This window comes from Peromyscus maniculatus, chromosome 12, assembly GCF_049852395.1.
Source record: "Peromyscus maniculatus bairdii isolate BWxNUB_F1_BW_parent chromosome 12, HU_Pman_BW_mat_3.1, whole genome shotgun sequence".
Classification (NCBI taxonomy): Eukaryota; Metazoa; Chordata; class Mammalia; order Rodentia; family Cricetidae; genus Peromyscus; species Peromyscus maniculatus.
Genome location: NC_134863.1, coordinates 49,593,037 through 49,608,367, shown reverse-complemented (window position 1 = coordinate 49,608,367; position 15,331 = coordinate 49,593,037). Strand labels below are relative to the sequence as shown.

Below are 15,331 nucleotides of genomic sequence, written 5' to 3'. Positions count from 1 at the left end.
AATCTTTGGGAGATCTGGAAGTTACTCAGTAAGCTTGTGCCTTTCAAGTAACTAAACCCATGAGTGAAAGACCCATTCACAGTACAGAATAGACCAGTGGATTTTCATCTAACAGGCAGTTTCAGATTTCACACTGTAACTAACCTTTTAGAAACCATCACTTCCTGAGCTATTTAATAAAAATCATACTTCTCATTATTTTCAGTGAAAATTTATTGCAAGAGTCTGAAGTAATCAATAAGTCCATTTGTCTGAACATAACACCTGAAACTCTGAACTACTAGAAGAAAATATAGGGAAACACTGCAAAACATTGGTACAGGTGATGAATTTTTAGATGACACTCCTGAGGCACAGTAAATAAAAGCAAAATTAGACGAAAGTGGCGAAATCAAATTAAGAAGTTCTGCACAGCAAAAGAAACAAACACAATGACCAGACCACCTATATAATGGGAAAAATATTTTTCTAACTACACCATTAGTTTGACAAAAAAATTATATCCAAAGTATAAAGTATACATTAAAAACCTAACAACAAAATAAGCAATCCAATTATTAATGAGCAAGGAATATGAGTATATATTTTTGAAAAGAAGAAATTCATTGCTGAATGGTGGTAGTACATGCCTTTAATCCCACTATTTGGGAGACAGAGGCAGGTGGATCTCTGAGTTTGAAGCCAGTCTGGTCTACAAAGTGAGTTTCAGGACAGCCAGGCTTACACAGAGAAACTGTCTCAAACACCTCTCACCCAAAAGAAGAAATTTAAACTTCCAGCAAGTTGCAAAACAAAATGTTCAAATTCTTTGTACATATTGGAAATGCAAGCCCAACTATAATTAGTGATCATCTTACCCCAATTACAGTGGCCAACAAAGGCAGGCACACACACACACACACACACACACACACACACACACACACACACACACACCAAGTTTATGAACAACGGTATCGAAGTTCCTTGAGAGACTAAAAATAGCTGGGTGGGCGGTGGTGGCACATGCCTTTAATCCCAGCACTCGGGAGGCAGAGGCAGGCAGATCTCTGTGATTTTGAGGCCAGCCTGGGCTACAGAGTGAGTTCCAGGGAAGGTGAAAAGATACACAGAGAAACCTGTGGGGCGTTTACCCACCACCCCCACAGCTTCCCAGAGTTTTCTTGAGTGCGAGCAGCAGGAAATATTAGATAGAAGGATTTATAGCGGAGAATGTTGCGGAGATAAACAGATAGAAAATAAAGGATAGCCTCGAGAGGGCCTGGAACCTATTCCAACGGGCCCCGACTGTCTCTGGTCCAGGGTTTTTATAGAGACGCCAAGGGGTGGAGCAAAAGACCTCCTCCCCCAGCACAGCCAAGTGCAGACCATCTCAGACACCTGCACTCAGGCCCGTGGTCCTGATCATCCTCTATTCGGACCTGCTGGGTAAAGCCACGAGGAACCCCAGAACGGGCTCCCACAGGTCCCCCCTTCTTAATATATAAAAAAATAACTATTAATGGCTTACAGCAATCTCCATAGCTGTTACACCTCCCAGTATGGGAGTAGAGGATGATCTAGATGGCATTTCTCTTTTGAATTAGGTCCAAGGTGACTACAGCAGTCTTAGCTGCCTCAAGCCCTTTCTAAACCAAAACTCGGTGACTACAAACTTCAAGAATCCCTTAGCTTCATCATTACCATTAACAGGTTAACAAATATTGCTATACATAGTCACAATTCTCTCAATCTTACAACTCAAAGCAAACTCTTAACAGAACCATTTGAATTAGCACATATGGTGCTATATATAGTTAACAATTTTCTCTGTCTTACAACTTTAACTCAGTCATTTGAATTTTCTTGTTAACAGAACATAGGAAAAACTTCGATGTATTCACATCAAACTTAAACATTTCCTCAATTCCACAAAGCCAGGGTGCATTAATGTCAATAGGTTTCTGCGAACATAATTCAATCTCATAGCTCCTCCTTTTCTTTATAATTTTTAAGCAAAATCTCAAGCCTAGTTAGAAAACCCAAACTTTTCTGTTTAAACAGTTTCATTTGTAACACAAAACCAGTTCCATAAGTAATTCCATTTTTACATCAACAGTTCCACAAAACAATTCATAAATCTCCAGTTAATAAAGCATATATGCATACACAAAATTGCATCTTGATTCTAAGTAGAAATACATTTCTTCATTTAAACAGTTCCATTTTTAACCCAATTCCAGAAAACTGTTCCTAGGTCATTACTATAAGTAAGCTCAAAATTGTCCCATTGCAATGAAATCTCTATTGTTCATTTCATTTAAGTACCAAAATTCAAATGATAAATATTGGTACTAGCCTTCCAAATTTGAAGAAATCCATAACCAAAATGTTTTTGTAATTTTATCTCCTTTTAAATTCTGGTATCAGGCTTTCACTTCCAAATATGAAGAGACGTTTTTCAACCAAAACTTTTTGCAGTTAATAATTTTTGTTCAAACAAGCGTCTCTGCAACTTTTGTTCTCACAGACAGGCCTTTTTAGTATAGTAATATTTTAAACCGCACCGTTTTTGCTGTTAGCTCAGGTTTTTCTGTGCTGCATTGATATTCCACGGATCTCAGCTGCGGATGCCTTGTGCTGGTTCTGGCGTCTGCCATTCTTAGCTTCTTAGCGGCTTCTGGAGCTTTTGAAATCATTCAGACTGCCTACTTTGCAGTCTACTAGGACACTATCTCCTGTGTCTCAGGTGTTTTCACCATATACATTAATAGACTCACACTTAACATTTACACTTTTTCACAAACTCACATATAACATATTAACATCTACTTATTTATACTTTAAGGAAACTATAGAACTACTTTAGCAAATACATTTCTTATTAATTCTTATATACTTATATTCATTCCATCTTATTTCTTATTTAAACTTACATTTACAACTAGCATCTTACAAGCTTATTACTACATGTCCTAAGACTACCTTAGATACTTCTTACAAGCTTATATTCTTAAAGGAACTCTATAGATCTATTTTACAAACTTATATAGGCTACCATTAGCATATATCTAACTTAGCAAACACCTAAAGATTTCTTAACACCGATGTAACAAGACAGAATTTCTACAAACTCACATATTTTCATTTTTCTACTTCTTACTCTTAATTATTATCACTATCTCTATTATAAAGATTCTCTTAACTAGACAGGAAGTGTGTACATCATTTATAGTTAGCTTTGTTATAAAGCACTGGGATTTAGTGAGTGTTGTCATTATAGAGTTGTGATACTTATTGATAGGGGATTGTAACATTCTCAGGACAAAGCCACACCCCAAAGTTGCGGAGTGGGCCTTTTCGAACCGGCAGAGATGCACTGTCAACGGTAAACGGTTTTTAACTAGAGGCTGTCCCTTCACCCAAATTCATAATAGCTCCCCTAAGAATTTCAATTCAAACAAACGTTTCTATCACAGCAGTACTTTTGGTTTGTTCTACTGAAAAACTTTACGCTGAGGGTGAAATTACTGTATTTAGCTGCTGTAAAGCTCTTCGTCAAAACTGCACAGCTATTAGGTGATATAAGGTATTTTTCTAAAGCAACTAGTAAAGCCAAAAGTGGCACAGCTCCGAACTCTTATTCCTCACTGTTTGTATTAAGCCAGTGACAAAACCTCAGAAACACCAATCGAGCCACTTTCATTCTGGTTCCTTTATAGGAACATCATTGGAGCTGACCTTCCTTAGTTCCACGCTCCTTACCAGATGCTCCGGTAACCACTGAGCTTCATTCTCCTCTTGTGAAAAAAACACAGACATGTCCTCAACCCCCTATTAAAACAGGATCCGGACCCTTCCAAATCCCAAGCAGGGATTCTTTCCATTTCACTTGAGTTTCAGGATTTAGTATTTTCACTTCGTTAGCTTTAACTCCTGATGTTATTAGCAGCGGTGATATTTAGCATTGATTTCTTATAAGGAACTTTCAGGTGAAGCAACTCTTTTGTAAGACAGTTAGATTTTCTGAAGTTTGTTTCCCATCTATAAAGCAGTCATTTCTTTTTTGAATGCCTGTTTCCTTGTCTCCTTATTAGATTTGCAAAGGAATTACTCATTGCAGGCAGTTTGTTCAAAAGGCAAAGAACTTTAATTTCAACATGTTTCTTCATATCTAAGACAAAGTTCAGTGTACAAACTGCTTTCCCTTGTTTTGAGGATTTTAAAGTGGCTTGTTTGCTCTTCTAGGTAGCTTTTTGTCATCCAACTACCGTAAAAACTTTTCACAGCTATTAGGGTAAATAAGGCATTTTACCAACGGAGCCCCAAACCACGAAGCGCCTAGTTCCGTATCCTTTCAGTTTTTCATTGGAACGGATACTTAAACTCTTAGATGATTTTCCTCCTTATTCTTTTTAAAGGCTGTATTTTAAATTTACCATGAATGTATTTTTGAGCTGACAAAAGTGTTTCAGGGCAATGTCGCCATCTTTAGCGGAAAAACTACCTTTCCCAGAATGCATTTCCCTTATATCAGTCCATAATAATATCAGTCCCATATCAGTCCCTTATATCATTTCTCATATTTCTTATCGGGTTTGAGAGTCAACTGGTTCTCTTTTACCAGACTTACTTACAAATTCTTGCCTGGGAGGTTTGAACAAAGTTTTTCGCTTTTGCAATGGGAGATTTGAACAAGCATTTTACATTTTCAGCTATGGCACATTGGGAGGTTTCTATTCTCTCCTCAGCTGGCTTCAACAGGTGTTTCAAACTTCATCAGACACTGGCCCCCGAATCAGAACCGCACCTGCCTCGTTAGCACGCATTGAGGCTGGCATTTCTGATAGCAACTTTTCTCGGGGCTTGTGTTTGTTTTAGCCAGTCAGTGAAAAACAAGATCATTTACAACAGCTTTTTCATAGCTCTTTCAGAGAGATTTTCTCCCACTGATTTATCTCATTTTGCTTGCTCCTTCCTTCCCCAGATGCAGAGCTTCAGCTATCTGCGGCTCTGTACCTCTGCTAGCTGCCTTTGGAGGTAGGGGCTTTCTTTTTCTCCCCCTGAATCTGCCTCAAATTCTAGCAGCTTTGTCAGGTCATGCATTTTCTGGGGAGGTGTTTGTCCCTTCTGTTTCTTCAGAGTCTTTCTTCCCAGACAGTTCCCAGTTTGGTCTCAATTTATCCCCTCTACCCCAGAAACAGTTTCCGACACTAGAGCGGCGGTTTTCCCTGCTACTGAAGGTAGGGGCTTTAGTTTGTTTGTTTTTTTCAGGGTCTGAGGTTTGTGTTCATAAATCAAGCTTAGCAAGGGAGGTTTTCGCCATTTCTAAACTCCCATTGGACAGGTGTTTTGCCTCATCAGGCCTTCACCTGGCCCAGTCCCCCAGTGGGTTGTGTTTGCTTGTCTGGGTGCTCAAGGACAGAGCTTATGCCAGAGGCAATCACCCCTCAGGGCTCCACTCCCTCATCTCATGGGGAGTCAGTTGAAACAAAGCTTTTCTCAAAGAGGTGCTTTCTCTGACAGAAAAGAAAGCTTTACTCCTGGATAGGTCTCTTCTGCCCTGACTGGGCTCTTTCCCCAGACAGCGTTCTGACTCGGCAGCACGACTGCTTCAGACCCAGTTCAGCTTTACTGTTTTCCCAGAAAGGTCCATACGCTGATAGGAAAGCTTTTCTCAGATTCCTTTTTGCATCTGTGGACCTATCAACCCCGGGACTTGTAGGAGAGTGGACAACTGTGCCGTTCCCACCAGCTTTAGCTTTGTTTATTCATTAGCAATCTTCCCCTGGGTCCTGCACCTTCCTGCCTCAGCTCTGTGCTCCAGGAAGTTTACAACTGCAGGAACCCTAGTATCCCCGAAATGCACTCCAACTCAGAGACACTGGCCAGTCGCCTCTGGGTTTTTGCTCAGAAGCTAGGATACAATGCTAACGGAGTTTGCATTGCTTCAGGGGATCTTTACATTAGGACCTTTTCATTCTGAAACGCTCACTCAGACAAAACCCTTGATGCCTCAGCTTGGCTGTAACTGAAAAGCCTGGTTTTTCTGTTTTCAGGAAAAGTTTCCTGCCCTTTTGGGCTCTCTGTAGCTCTTCACCCACTCTCTCCCCAAGCGTTTCCCTCAGGGTACTCTGACCCACTGTCTTTTACTAGCTTGAAGAGACAGAGCTTAGAAGGGGTTTTTAGAAACTTTTTCCTGCCTCCTGCATTGCAGGGAGGATTGTTAAAGCTTGAAAGAACTTAGAGGTTTTGTTGTCTTAAGTTTGTTGTTTTCCCTTAGAGCTAATCACAGGTGGTCCCCATACTAATATCTTCAGGTGATTCTAATTTTTGTCCTTCTGAGAGAGCGAGTTTTGAAAGGCTTTAGTTTCTAAGTTTCTTAAGAGAGATAGATTAAGGCTTTTTAAGAGAGTTTTTTCCCCCAAATTTTTCAAGAAAAGCTTTAGAGTTTAAGAGAAAGATTTTTTCCCCCAGGAGAAAGACCAACTTTTCCCAAAACTTCCCAACTTTAAACTTTGATTTCTTACACCCCCATTTTTGCCTCAGGGAGAAATTACTTTCTCCTGCCGCTTGGACTTAGCATTTCAGCTGTCCCCAGGTCAAAAGCTTCCATAGGAAACTTTTTCTTCCCCATAAGCTCAAAGAAGAGCTTTTTTACTACCCGAAAAGCCCAAAGAAAGATTTTTTTCCCCAGTTTGCTTTCAAAGCCCCCAAAGTTAGAAAATTGAGTTTTTCTGTCTAGTTGCCTTACTTATTTTTTCCTACACAATCTTATACTTCTAAGTTTTTCCTAAACTATATTACTACCCTATATCTTATACTTATCACAGATAGAAATTGAGAAAGGGATAGAAGATAGAAAATTTTGACAGAAGAGAATTTCGCTGCAGCATCGGACATCCTTCCAGTCCGCTTTCCTTTTCCCTCGAGGATAAAACCCCTGCCTCACCAAAAATATATATATATAAAAATATATATATTCCATAACACCGGCATGCCTTTCCACTGGCAGGGCTAACTCAGCACTTTCACCAAAAACTCTGTAATAAAACTATTATTTTCCTTTATCTTTAGTCCCTATTACTTTGTCTTAAGTCCCTGTTCATTTGTCTTTAGTCCCCCCTTTTTTTGTCCCTTTTTTTCTTTAGTCCCTTTTTTCCCCCTTTCTTTAGTCCCTTTTTTTCCCCTTTCTTTAGTCCCTTTTTTTCTTTAGTCCCTGTTCAGGCGCCATACTGTGGGGCGTTTACCCACCACCCCCACAGCTTCCCAGAGTTTTCTTGAGTGCGAGCAGCAGGAAATATTAGATAGAAGGATTTATAGCGGAGAATGTTGCGGAGATAAACAGATAGAAAATAAAGGATAGCCTCGAGAGGGCCTGGAACCTATTCCAACGGGCCCCGACTGTCTCTGGTCCAGGGTTTTTATAGAGACGCCAAGGGGTGGAGCAAAAGACCTCCTCCCCCAGCACAGCCAAGTGCAGACCATCTCAGACACCTGCACTCAGGCCCGTGGTCCTGATCATCCTCTATTCGGACCTGCTGGGTAAAGCCACGAGGAACCCCAGAACGGGCTCCCACAGAAACCCTGTCTCGAAAAACCGAAAAAAAAAGCAAAGAAAAGAAAAAAGAAAAAAAAGAGACTAAAAATAGATTTACCAAAATCCAGCTACCTCACTTCTAGATATCTGTCAGAAAGAAACAATATCAGCATGTCTATGAGATAACTGCACACCCATATTACTTCATTGTTCAAAATAGCTAATATCTACAATGCTCAGCCTATGTACATGTATCAATAGATACATGGACAATAGCTATATTTATCTGTAGGTATAAGGATAAGTATTAGAATTTAGTTAGAAATTATACTGGTTGAAGCTTCTTTTTGCAGCAAATGGAAGCCATTACAATTGGTCAAAATTGGTAAAAAAAATAGGAGAACAACTGACCATGGGTGCCACCCCAACTGATATATCTAAAATACAGCCCCTACCCCTAAGGCTCAGGAAACATCTTGGAAAGGGGGACAGAAAAATTCTAAGAGCCAAAAGACTAGGATATCTGCTGGTGGACTGTGTTTTCTATATAAGACAGGGAATCTACACCTATGAAATCTGAACAGTATGGCTACCCAAATGAGAACAATGACAACACCACTTGACTTGCCAACATGGATGGGGGAAATCTCATAAGGGCCCACGGTAGTCATCAACCGCTGAGAGAAGAAGAATTGGTCCTCCCTAGGGATGAGTTCCCTAAGTGAATATCCAGTATCAAGTGTCAGCTGTAAAAACACATGAGCAACACTAAATGTCCTCAATAGGTTGCATTTATGTATCTATGTGTGTATATATGTAACAATAACAATTAAAGGAAAATAACAACAATAGAGATAATAACAGGAGAAGGAGAGTTTGGAGGCAGAGGAAGGGAAACAGCAGGATGTGGCTGATAAGGGATTAAGGATGATCAAAATATATTATATACTTAATGAAAATGTCACAATGAATCCCATTTGCTTGGACAATTAACAAATGCTAATAAAGTGAAAAAAGTAGCTACATGGATGAAAATTTCCCACATACAGAACGAAATACTATGAAGTCATAAAAGTGATAGCCCATTGTAGCAAGTGGGTGGACTTGGAGGACACTATGTTAAATGAAGTAAGTCAGAACAGAGGGATAAGTTTGACATATTCCCTCCATGTAGAAGCTATTTTAAAAGTTATCAGAATGCATAATACTAATTACAAGAGGGTGGAAAGGGTAAGGAGATGAGGAGATAGAGAGATGCTAGCAGTGAGTACCCAGACACAAGCAAAGTGGGTCCTGGTGTTCTCTGACACAGTAGGAACTGTAGTTTATACTAGCTTACTATATAGTTTATGAATAACTAGCAGCTCAAAGGCACCAACACAAACTTACGAGGAGGTGGAAATGTTAATTACTTAATTTGGTCAATACACATTATGACCATGTTTTGAAATAGCACACTGTGCCTTGCAGGAACTGTGCAACACTGCATTTAGAAAGGCAAGAAGACAAAGACGGGACTTGAGGGTGGTAGGAAGCAAAAGCCCGGGAACCCAGCAATGCCACGGGAAAGCTGCTTTTTGTTGCAGTAGAAGTGGGAGAGAGGCTGCTCTGATTTGGATGCTAATTTACATAAATACATAAAATTCTCCTATCTCTCAGGGATAAATCCAGATACAAGGTGGGATTTCAGAGAGGCTTTGAGCATAGACTTTCTGCATTCATTCTTCACTTTGGTCTACTAGCTTTTAGAGCTGCCATTCATTATCACTGTATAAATGCATAGCAGTCAACTTCAGAGATATGATTAGAAGTCATGCTAATATGCATTTAGACTGAATGCCTTTCTCAGTCTCTCTCGAGGGCTGGCATGTGCCCTCAGACTCTGGTTTGGGTCTATGCTTGCCCCTCTTATACTGGGGTCAGGACACAGATGTTCTGATATGAAGGCATAGTCAAAATAATTTAATTACTCATTCAGATCATATTTTTCCTTGAAGATATTCAAGTCTGAAGTGCTTGCATACTGTGGCTTTTATAGGGGAAAGAGGTGAACAAATTATTAACATTAATATTTTATGCCTTCAAATGATCTTTCGAAGTATGCATAAAATTTGTGCACATTAACTTCAAAAACAATCCTTTCTACGATGAATTTTATTATAGTTACAATGATTGTGAAAGCACTTACTAAAATCTTCTCTCAAGATAGAGCTTGACAGGTTAAAAAACACAAAATTAGGGGAAACCAGAAATTGTCCTAAACTAGAAAAGAAGGCAAGTGGCGTTAACTCCTGGGTCCTCATTAAGTAACGCGGCTTCCAAGTGCTTGGCTTGGCACATCCCACTTTGTAAGGACTCAATGACCACCAAGTGGTTTTGAAATGGTTCCCATAAATCAGGGTGTGTAACAGTAGCATCTAACATGCTGGATGGATTACGTAACCATCCTCACACGGTGACTTAATGGGTCAGGCTTTGTGTTTCCCCTGAAATCCTACTGGCATTGAATCTCATCGAGTTTAGTTCTAATTTCTCATCAGCACTCATGTTCTCCTATTAAGCATGCTCTGCCCTGGGATTTATTGAGACACCAAAAGTGCAGTGTGAATTCCTTTAAGGCTTCTTTCTTCTCTGCTGTAGAACATTTGTCTTACAAAGCCAAATAAGCTTGGGTAAGGGATGGGGGTTTCTTTAGTGTCAAAGAATTTTTTTTAAGTGAGCTCATTTATTTCTTCATAACCCCACTCTCCTTTCTAATTATCCATCACTAAGCTGCTGACCAGTCAGCAACACCTGCACCCTCAAATGCTCAGTTGCCAAAGAAAGAGCCCAATTACAACTCGTCCTTGGAGCCAGATAAAGACAAATACTCTCACCTGAACACACAGCCCCAGCCTAACTAATCTACCACTATTTTTACTTCTCCATGCAGCATCCTCTTTTATTTGCCTCCTTGCCCGTCTTTCTATGTTATAATTTTACAACAAATGGAAAAACTTTATTTACCCAGGGATACTCTTGCAGGAACAGCTCTCCGGTCAATCCAGAACGAAACCCATGAAAGCATCACCATCAACATGGCTGGGAAATAGGTCTGCAGTACAAAGAAGAAAATGTGCCTCCGTAGCACAAAGTTGATGAAAAGCCTGTAGTACCACCCTAGGAGAAAGGAACAGTTACCATCAGACAGGTTTCTAAGAGATACCACGATTAGCCACTTGCTGTGCTCTTCAGGGGTCAAACTCTCAGCTATCACAGACTGTGACATACCCACCTGTGTTTCCTCAGCACCAGCCAGTACTGGAGCTTCCATTCTAACACTGTTAGATGGCCTGAACTACAGTCTACTTAATTATGCATCCAAAATTATGCTTAACTCCTATACCTAAGCATGGGGGGGGGGCTAGTAGTAATTATATATTGTGTGTGGCATTTAAAGACCCTTTTGCACACTTATGTTGTTTGCAGTGTTTCTGCAAGAAGCAAAGGCTTCAGTGCCAATTGATGATTGCATGTCAGAATTCACGATCATTTATTAGCTGTAAATGAAGAACATTTTTATCTGTAAGAAAAGATTTGGACCTTAGGTTGGGATCCAGAACACTCACTAAGGGTTCAATCTGCAACAGATTACCAATGGTGATATTTCTTGGAATATTGTTGGAATCACATAAGCTCATGTTGGTGATATTATTTAATCTGATGATAAATGCAATTGTTGTCATTTCCATAGCAAAGTGCACAGAATTCTGGTTTTTTGCATTTACTATAAGGACGTTTACAAGGCAGAAGATTTATATGACCTTAAGAGAAACCAGGGTATATAAAGAAGTTTAAAGCCAAGTTTTCCAACCATCTGTAGAACATCTCTGAGTATTATTCATCATGATGTCTCAGGCTACACTGAATAATCACAAAAATAATTTATAAATAAAGATAGTATTCCAGTATAGTTACTCTTACAGATGTGTAAAGGGATTGGGTCCAGGAACCCTTGGATACTGATTTCTATAGAAATGCTCATTTAAAATCCTTTAGAATTATTTGAATATAGCCCATTTATATCTGACCATGTATTTTAAACAATCTCTTTTATTTGTAGTGTGTAATACAATGTAAATGCAATGTAAATAGCTGTTATATTGCATCAGTCAGGGAGTTATGACAACACATAGCTGTGTTCATGCTCAGTACAAATATGTTCACCAATATTTTCAACTCACAATTGGCTGTGTTCATAGATGTGAGAGCAATGGATACAGAGGGTTGATTGTATGTGGCTTTCTGCTTATTACTGAGTTCTTGAAATAAATTTAGGTGACTATTCTTTTAATAAATTTATTATTATTATTATTATTATTATTATTATTATTATTATTATTATTTTGCAATGTTAAGGATTAAACCAAGAGCCTCAGAAATATGAGGTAAATGTATATCACTAAACTACACCTCTTTAACTTTTTTTCTAGAGAATTATTATCTGGGATGTGATTGGTGGGGCTGGTGCAAGGGATTAACCAGGAAGGAAGAATGCTGCTCCACCCTGTGGATCAGGAAGGCAAGACCAGGACTGGGTGGACAGTAGGCCAGCAGGGCTCCCTTACCCATTGCAACAGGTCATGCTGCCTTGTAAGAAGGTTGGATCATCACTCCAGGTAGTGTAACAGAGAGTCTGATTTCATCTTTAATATTAAAGTACTGAGAGTTCCCAGTCTCCATTCCTATGTCTCTTTCTACCCCATAAATAACAAACTAAAAAACAAAAACAAATACTAATAATACTAAACTCCGCAAACACAAAAATAGAACAAACCCTCTTTTGGCACCTGGGAAAACTTCAAGCCATCAGTGTCTACTTCACCAAAAGGAACACCCTAGACCTTAGCTCTACCCAAACCACCATAAAACTCCAAGCCAGTTGCTCCTTCCTGTGTTCTCAGCTATTTTCAGACCGGCTAGGCAGCCTGGATTGCTCTTTCTAGGAAGCTCATAATGTGAGTCACAAACTCTCCATACCTTTATGTGTGTGGCATCATCCTTTTTAATGTGAACTCCATTTTAGGCATGTGTATGGGAGGGAATCTCCCATTGCCTCCGTCAGTAGAAAGAAGCAGAACTAAAGACTGTGAGAAAAGCGCTGGCGGTAATTGAGGTGCCATCCAAAGATAGCATTAAAGGCTTCTTCTATACCTATATATTGTCACCTTTAATCACTTTCTGACACTGAGACCCCGGATTGTATTAAAAGCATCACAATGAAATGGTGATGGTGAGAGTTTCTAACTAATATTGCTCAAGCAGCACTGCCCATACAGTTAGTTATATGCGCCAGTTAATTTACAAAATCCCAGGAGGTAGAGAATATTGTGAGGCACCATCTTAAAGCTAAAGCAATTGAGGGTTAGATTAATCAGCTCTGCCAAGGCTGTCCTGGTGGTAAGTGATGGACTAGAGTGTGAACTTAGGCAGCTGCCCTTGTACTTTAGTTTGATAACAAATAATTTTTTGGTGCGTTCCAAACAAGTAGGAGTAGTTCCTTTATTAACTCAAGGTATTTCCTTTGTGAGTTCAAGGTGAGTTAGAAGAGCACGGGAATGGATGAGGGACAGAGAAACCCTCTCCTACTTGTTGGTGTTACTGGGTGGCCATGGGTTTGTGCAGAGGCAATGGGAGTGGTGAAAGCATTGTAAGAAAAGTAAGACTCCGTGGTTCAGCTACAAATGGAAAGTAAGTTTCTACACCTCCCTCCAATTCCAGCTTTTACCCTGGGAGCCAGATGCATGATTTATTTATTTATTTTCCTTGTATAGTAATTCGAGGGTGGTGGTTATAGTTGGTAGTTGTGATGATGGGAGTAAAGAAAAACATTTACAGTCATTTTGATAAAGCTAAAATGTTTAAATGGGAGGGCACCACACTTCAAATTCATGGATAACATGAGGCGGAGCTGCTACCTACTCAGGAACTGAGATCAGTTTCTAAGGTCATCGTTCTGAAGCTTGGGAACTAGTTACATCTGGGTGCGACTATTAACTTGATATTTGAACACAGCTTTCAAAATGCTGTGTTCTTGCATTTTTCTACTCTTAGAACCCATTTTATTCCTTCTCGTTAAAAGTGTGCATGTTTTAACAAAATTAGAACTGAAATAAAATTGAAACTCTTCCCAATCTCTATCCACTTCTTAGAATTTTAAAACAGACTGGCACATAAAAACATACCCACATGTGTATAAATTATTTCCCCAGTAACAAATATGAGCTTTTGTTAAACATTCTTCTATTAGTTACTTTTAAAATTAAAACAAACTACATCATGCTGTACAAAACTGGACATCTGAAATTAATTCAATCTTAGTCCATTTTTCATAGAAACTAAAGTTCTATTTCTTAAAAGTATAATCAAACTGGAAAGCTAAGGCTTCATAGTTTGTTTAAAAAATATGTAAAAGCATCTTTGTGAACAGATTTTCAGTGATGTTTTTTCTGATTTTTGACAGACTCTAAAACATGGAGAGAAGAGGATAAAAATTACCTAGTGTTGATCCTGCCCGGGTGATAAATGGTAGAGTGAATGGAATGATTTAGAGGTAGAGTTAGAAATTGGAAGACTTACCCTCTACTTTTACTTCAAATTTGGTTGAATTTCTACCAAATATATTTCTGGATATTTAAGCTTCAAAATCCTGTGTTTCTTATGTATCACATTATGATATCATTTAAAAGACAGATTATAGACATAATTTATCATGTATCAAAGTTATTTTAACACAGAAATAATAAAGAAAAATTAAAACTCATATATATCATTGTCTACCATGTACATTCATTTATTTAAATACTAATTAAATTGAACTGAGGACTAAAAATATTAAATTCCTGACATCATATATGAAAAAGGAGCAAAAGAAGCAAAAAACTGAATCATGACAGTTTGTCTGCTTGAAGTGTGTTTAGTATTCCAAGGGCTCTTTGAACTTTTGAAATTCTTTTTGGATTATCCACCACGTATTCATTTATTCAACAATTTGATTCTGAGACTCTTCTATGTGCCAGGGATATATAAGTGATCAAGGAACACAAATGTGTTATTTGCATATCAGAAAATGCAAGGAACATGATTAAAATTAATAGCATCATTTGTTGAATGTCAAAGAACACAAGCAAACAGTGAAATGCAAGCAAGTAAAACAGACATTTCTCCCTGATCCAAACAGCTAGAGACACATTGGTCCCTGGGTTGCAATTAGCCTCTTTGAGATTTAAATTTTGGTTGTACTCTTAAGACAATGACTTTTACATAGATAACTCAGTATCTGCTCCTCAAGCTCCAAGGCTGAGCATGTGGGAAGGATTCTAGCCAGGGCAACTCCAACCTAGAAGGCCAGCTGCAACCACACCTTGTAGCCAGAACCCAGCTCCTTGAACCAAAACTGATATTTTATCTGCCTAGAATGACACAGAGTACTTGTCACTAGCCTGATGATGGATAATGGTTGTGGGGGTGGGGTGTTGTGGAAGAGGTCAGAAAGAGGCTGCTCCTAACTTTAGTTAACAGCCAGATCAGTTTTTAAAACTCCTGGGATAAATGCTACCAAACCAGAAATCTATAAGTCATGGTGAAGAGTATATATTGTACTTCTGTTTTTAAACAGATTTTCTCTTTAGGGCAACAGTGCACCTTGTTAACTCAATTGTATTTGTTGATTTTTACTGAGCATCTACCATATGTAAGGCATATTCTAGGATCTGGGAAGAAATGGTTAGCAAGGCGGACAGAGTTTCTGACCTCTTTCTGAAGAGAGACTTA

At 38.9% G+C, this 15,331-nt stretch overlaps 1 protein-coding gene across 1 annotated transcript in view; it reads right to left on the bottom strand.

Annotated features, from left to right (window-relative positions):
• Gabrr3 (gamma-aminobutyric acid type A receptor subunit rho3) overlaps positions 1–15,331 on the bottom strand; it is a 56,910-nt gene that overhangs the window by 10,235 nt on the left and 31,344 nt on the right. Inside the window, exon 7 of the mRNA XM_006981605.3 lies at positions 10,526–10,678. Within this exon, the coding sequence (XP_006981667.1) occupies positions 10,526–10,678 (153 nt within the window). The remainder of the gene's footprint in view (positions 1–10,525; positions 10,679–15,331) is intronic.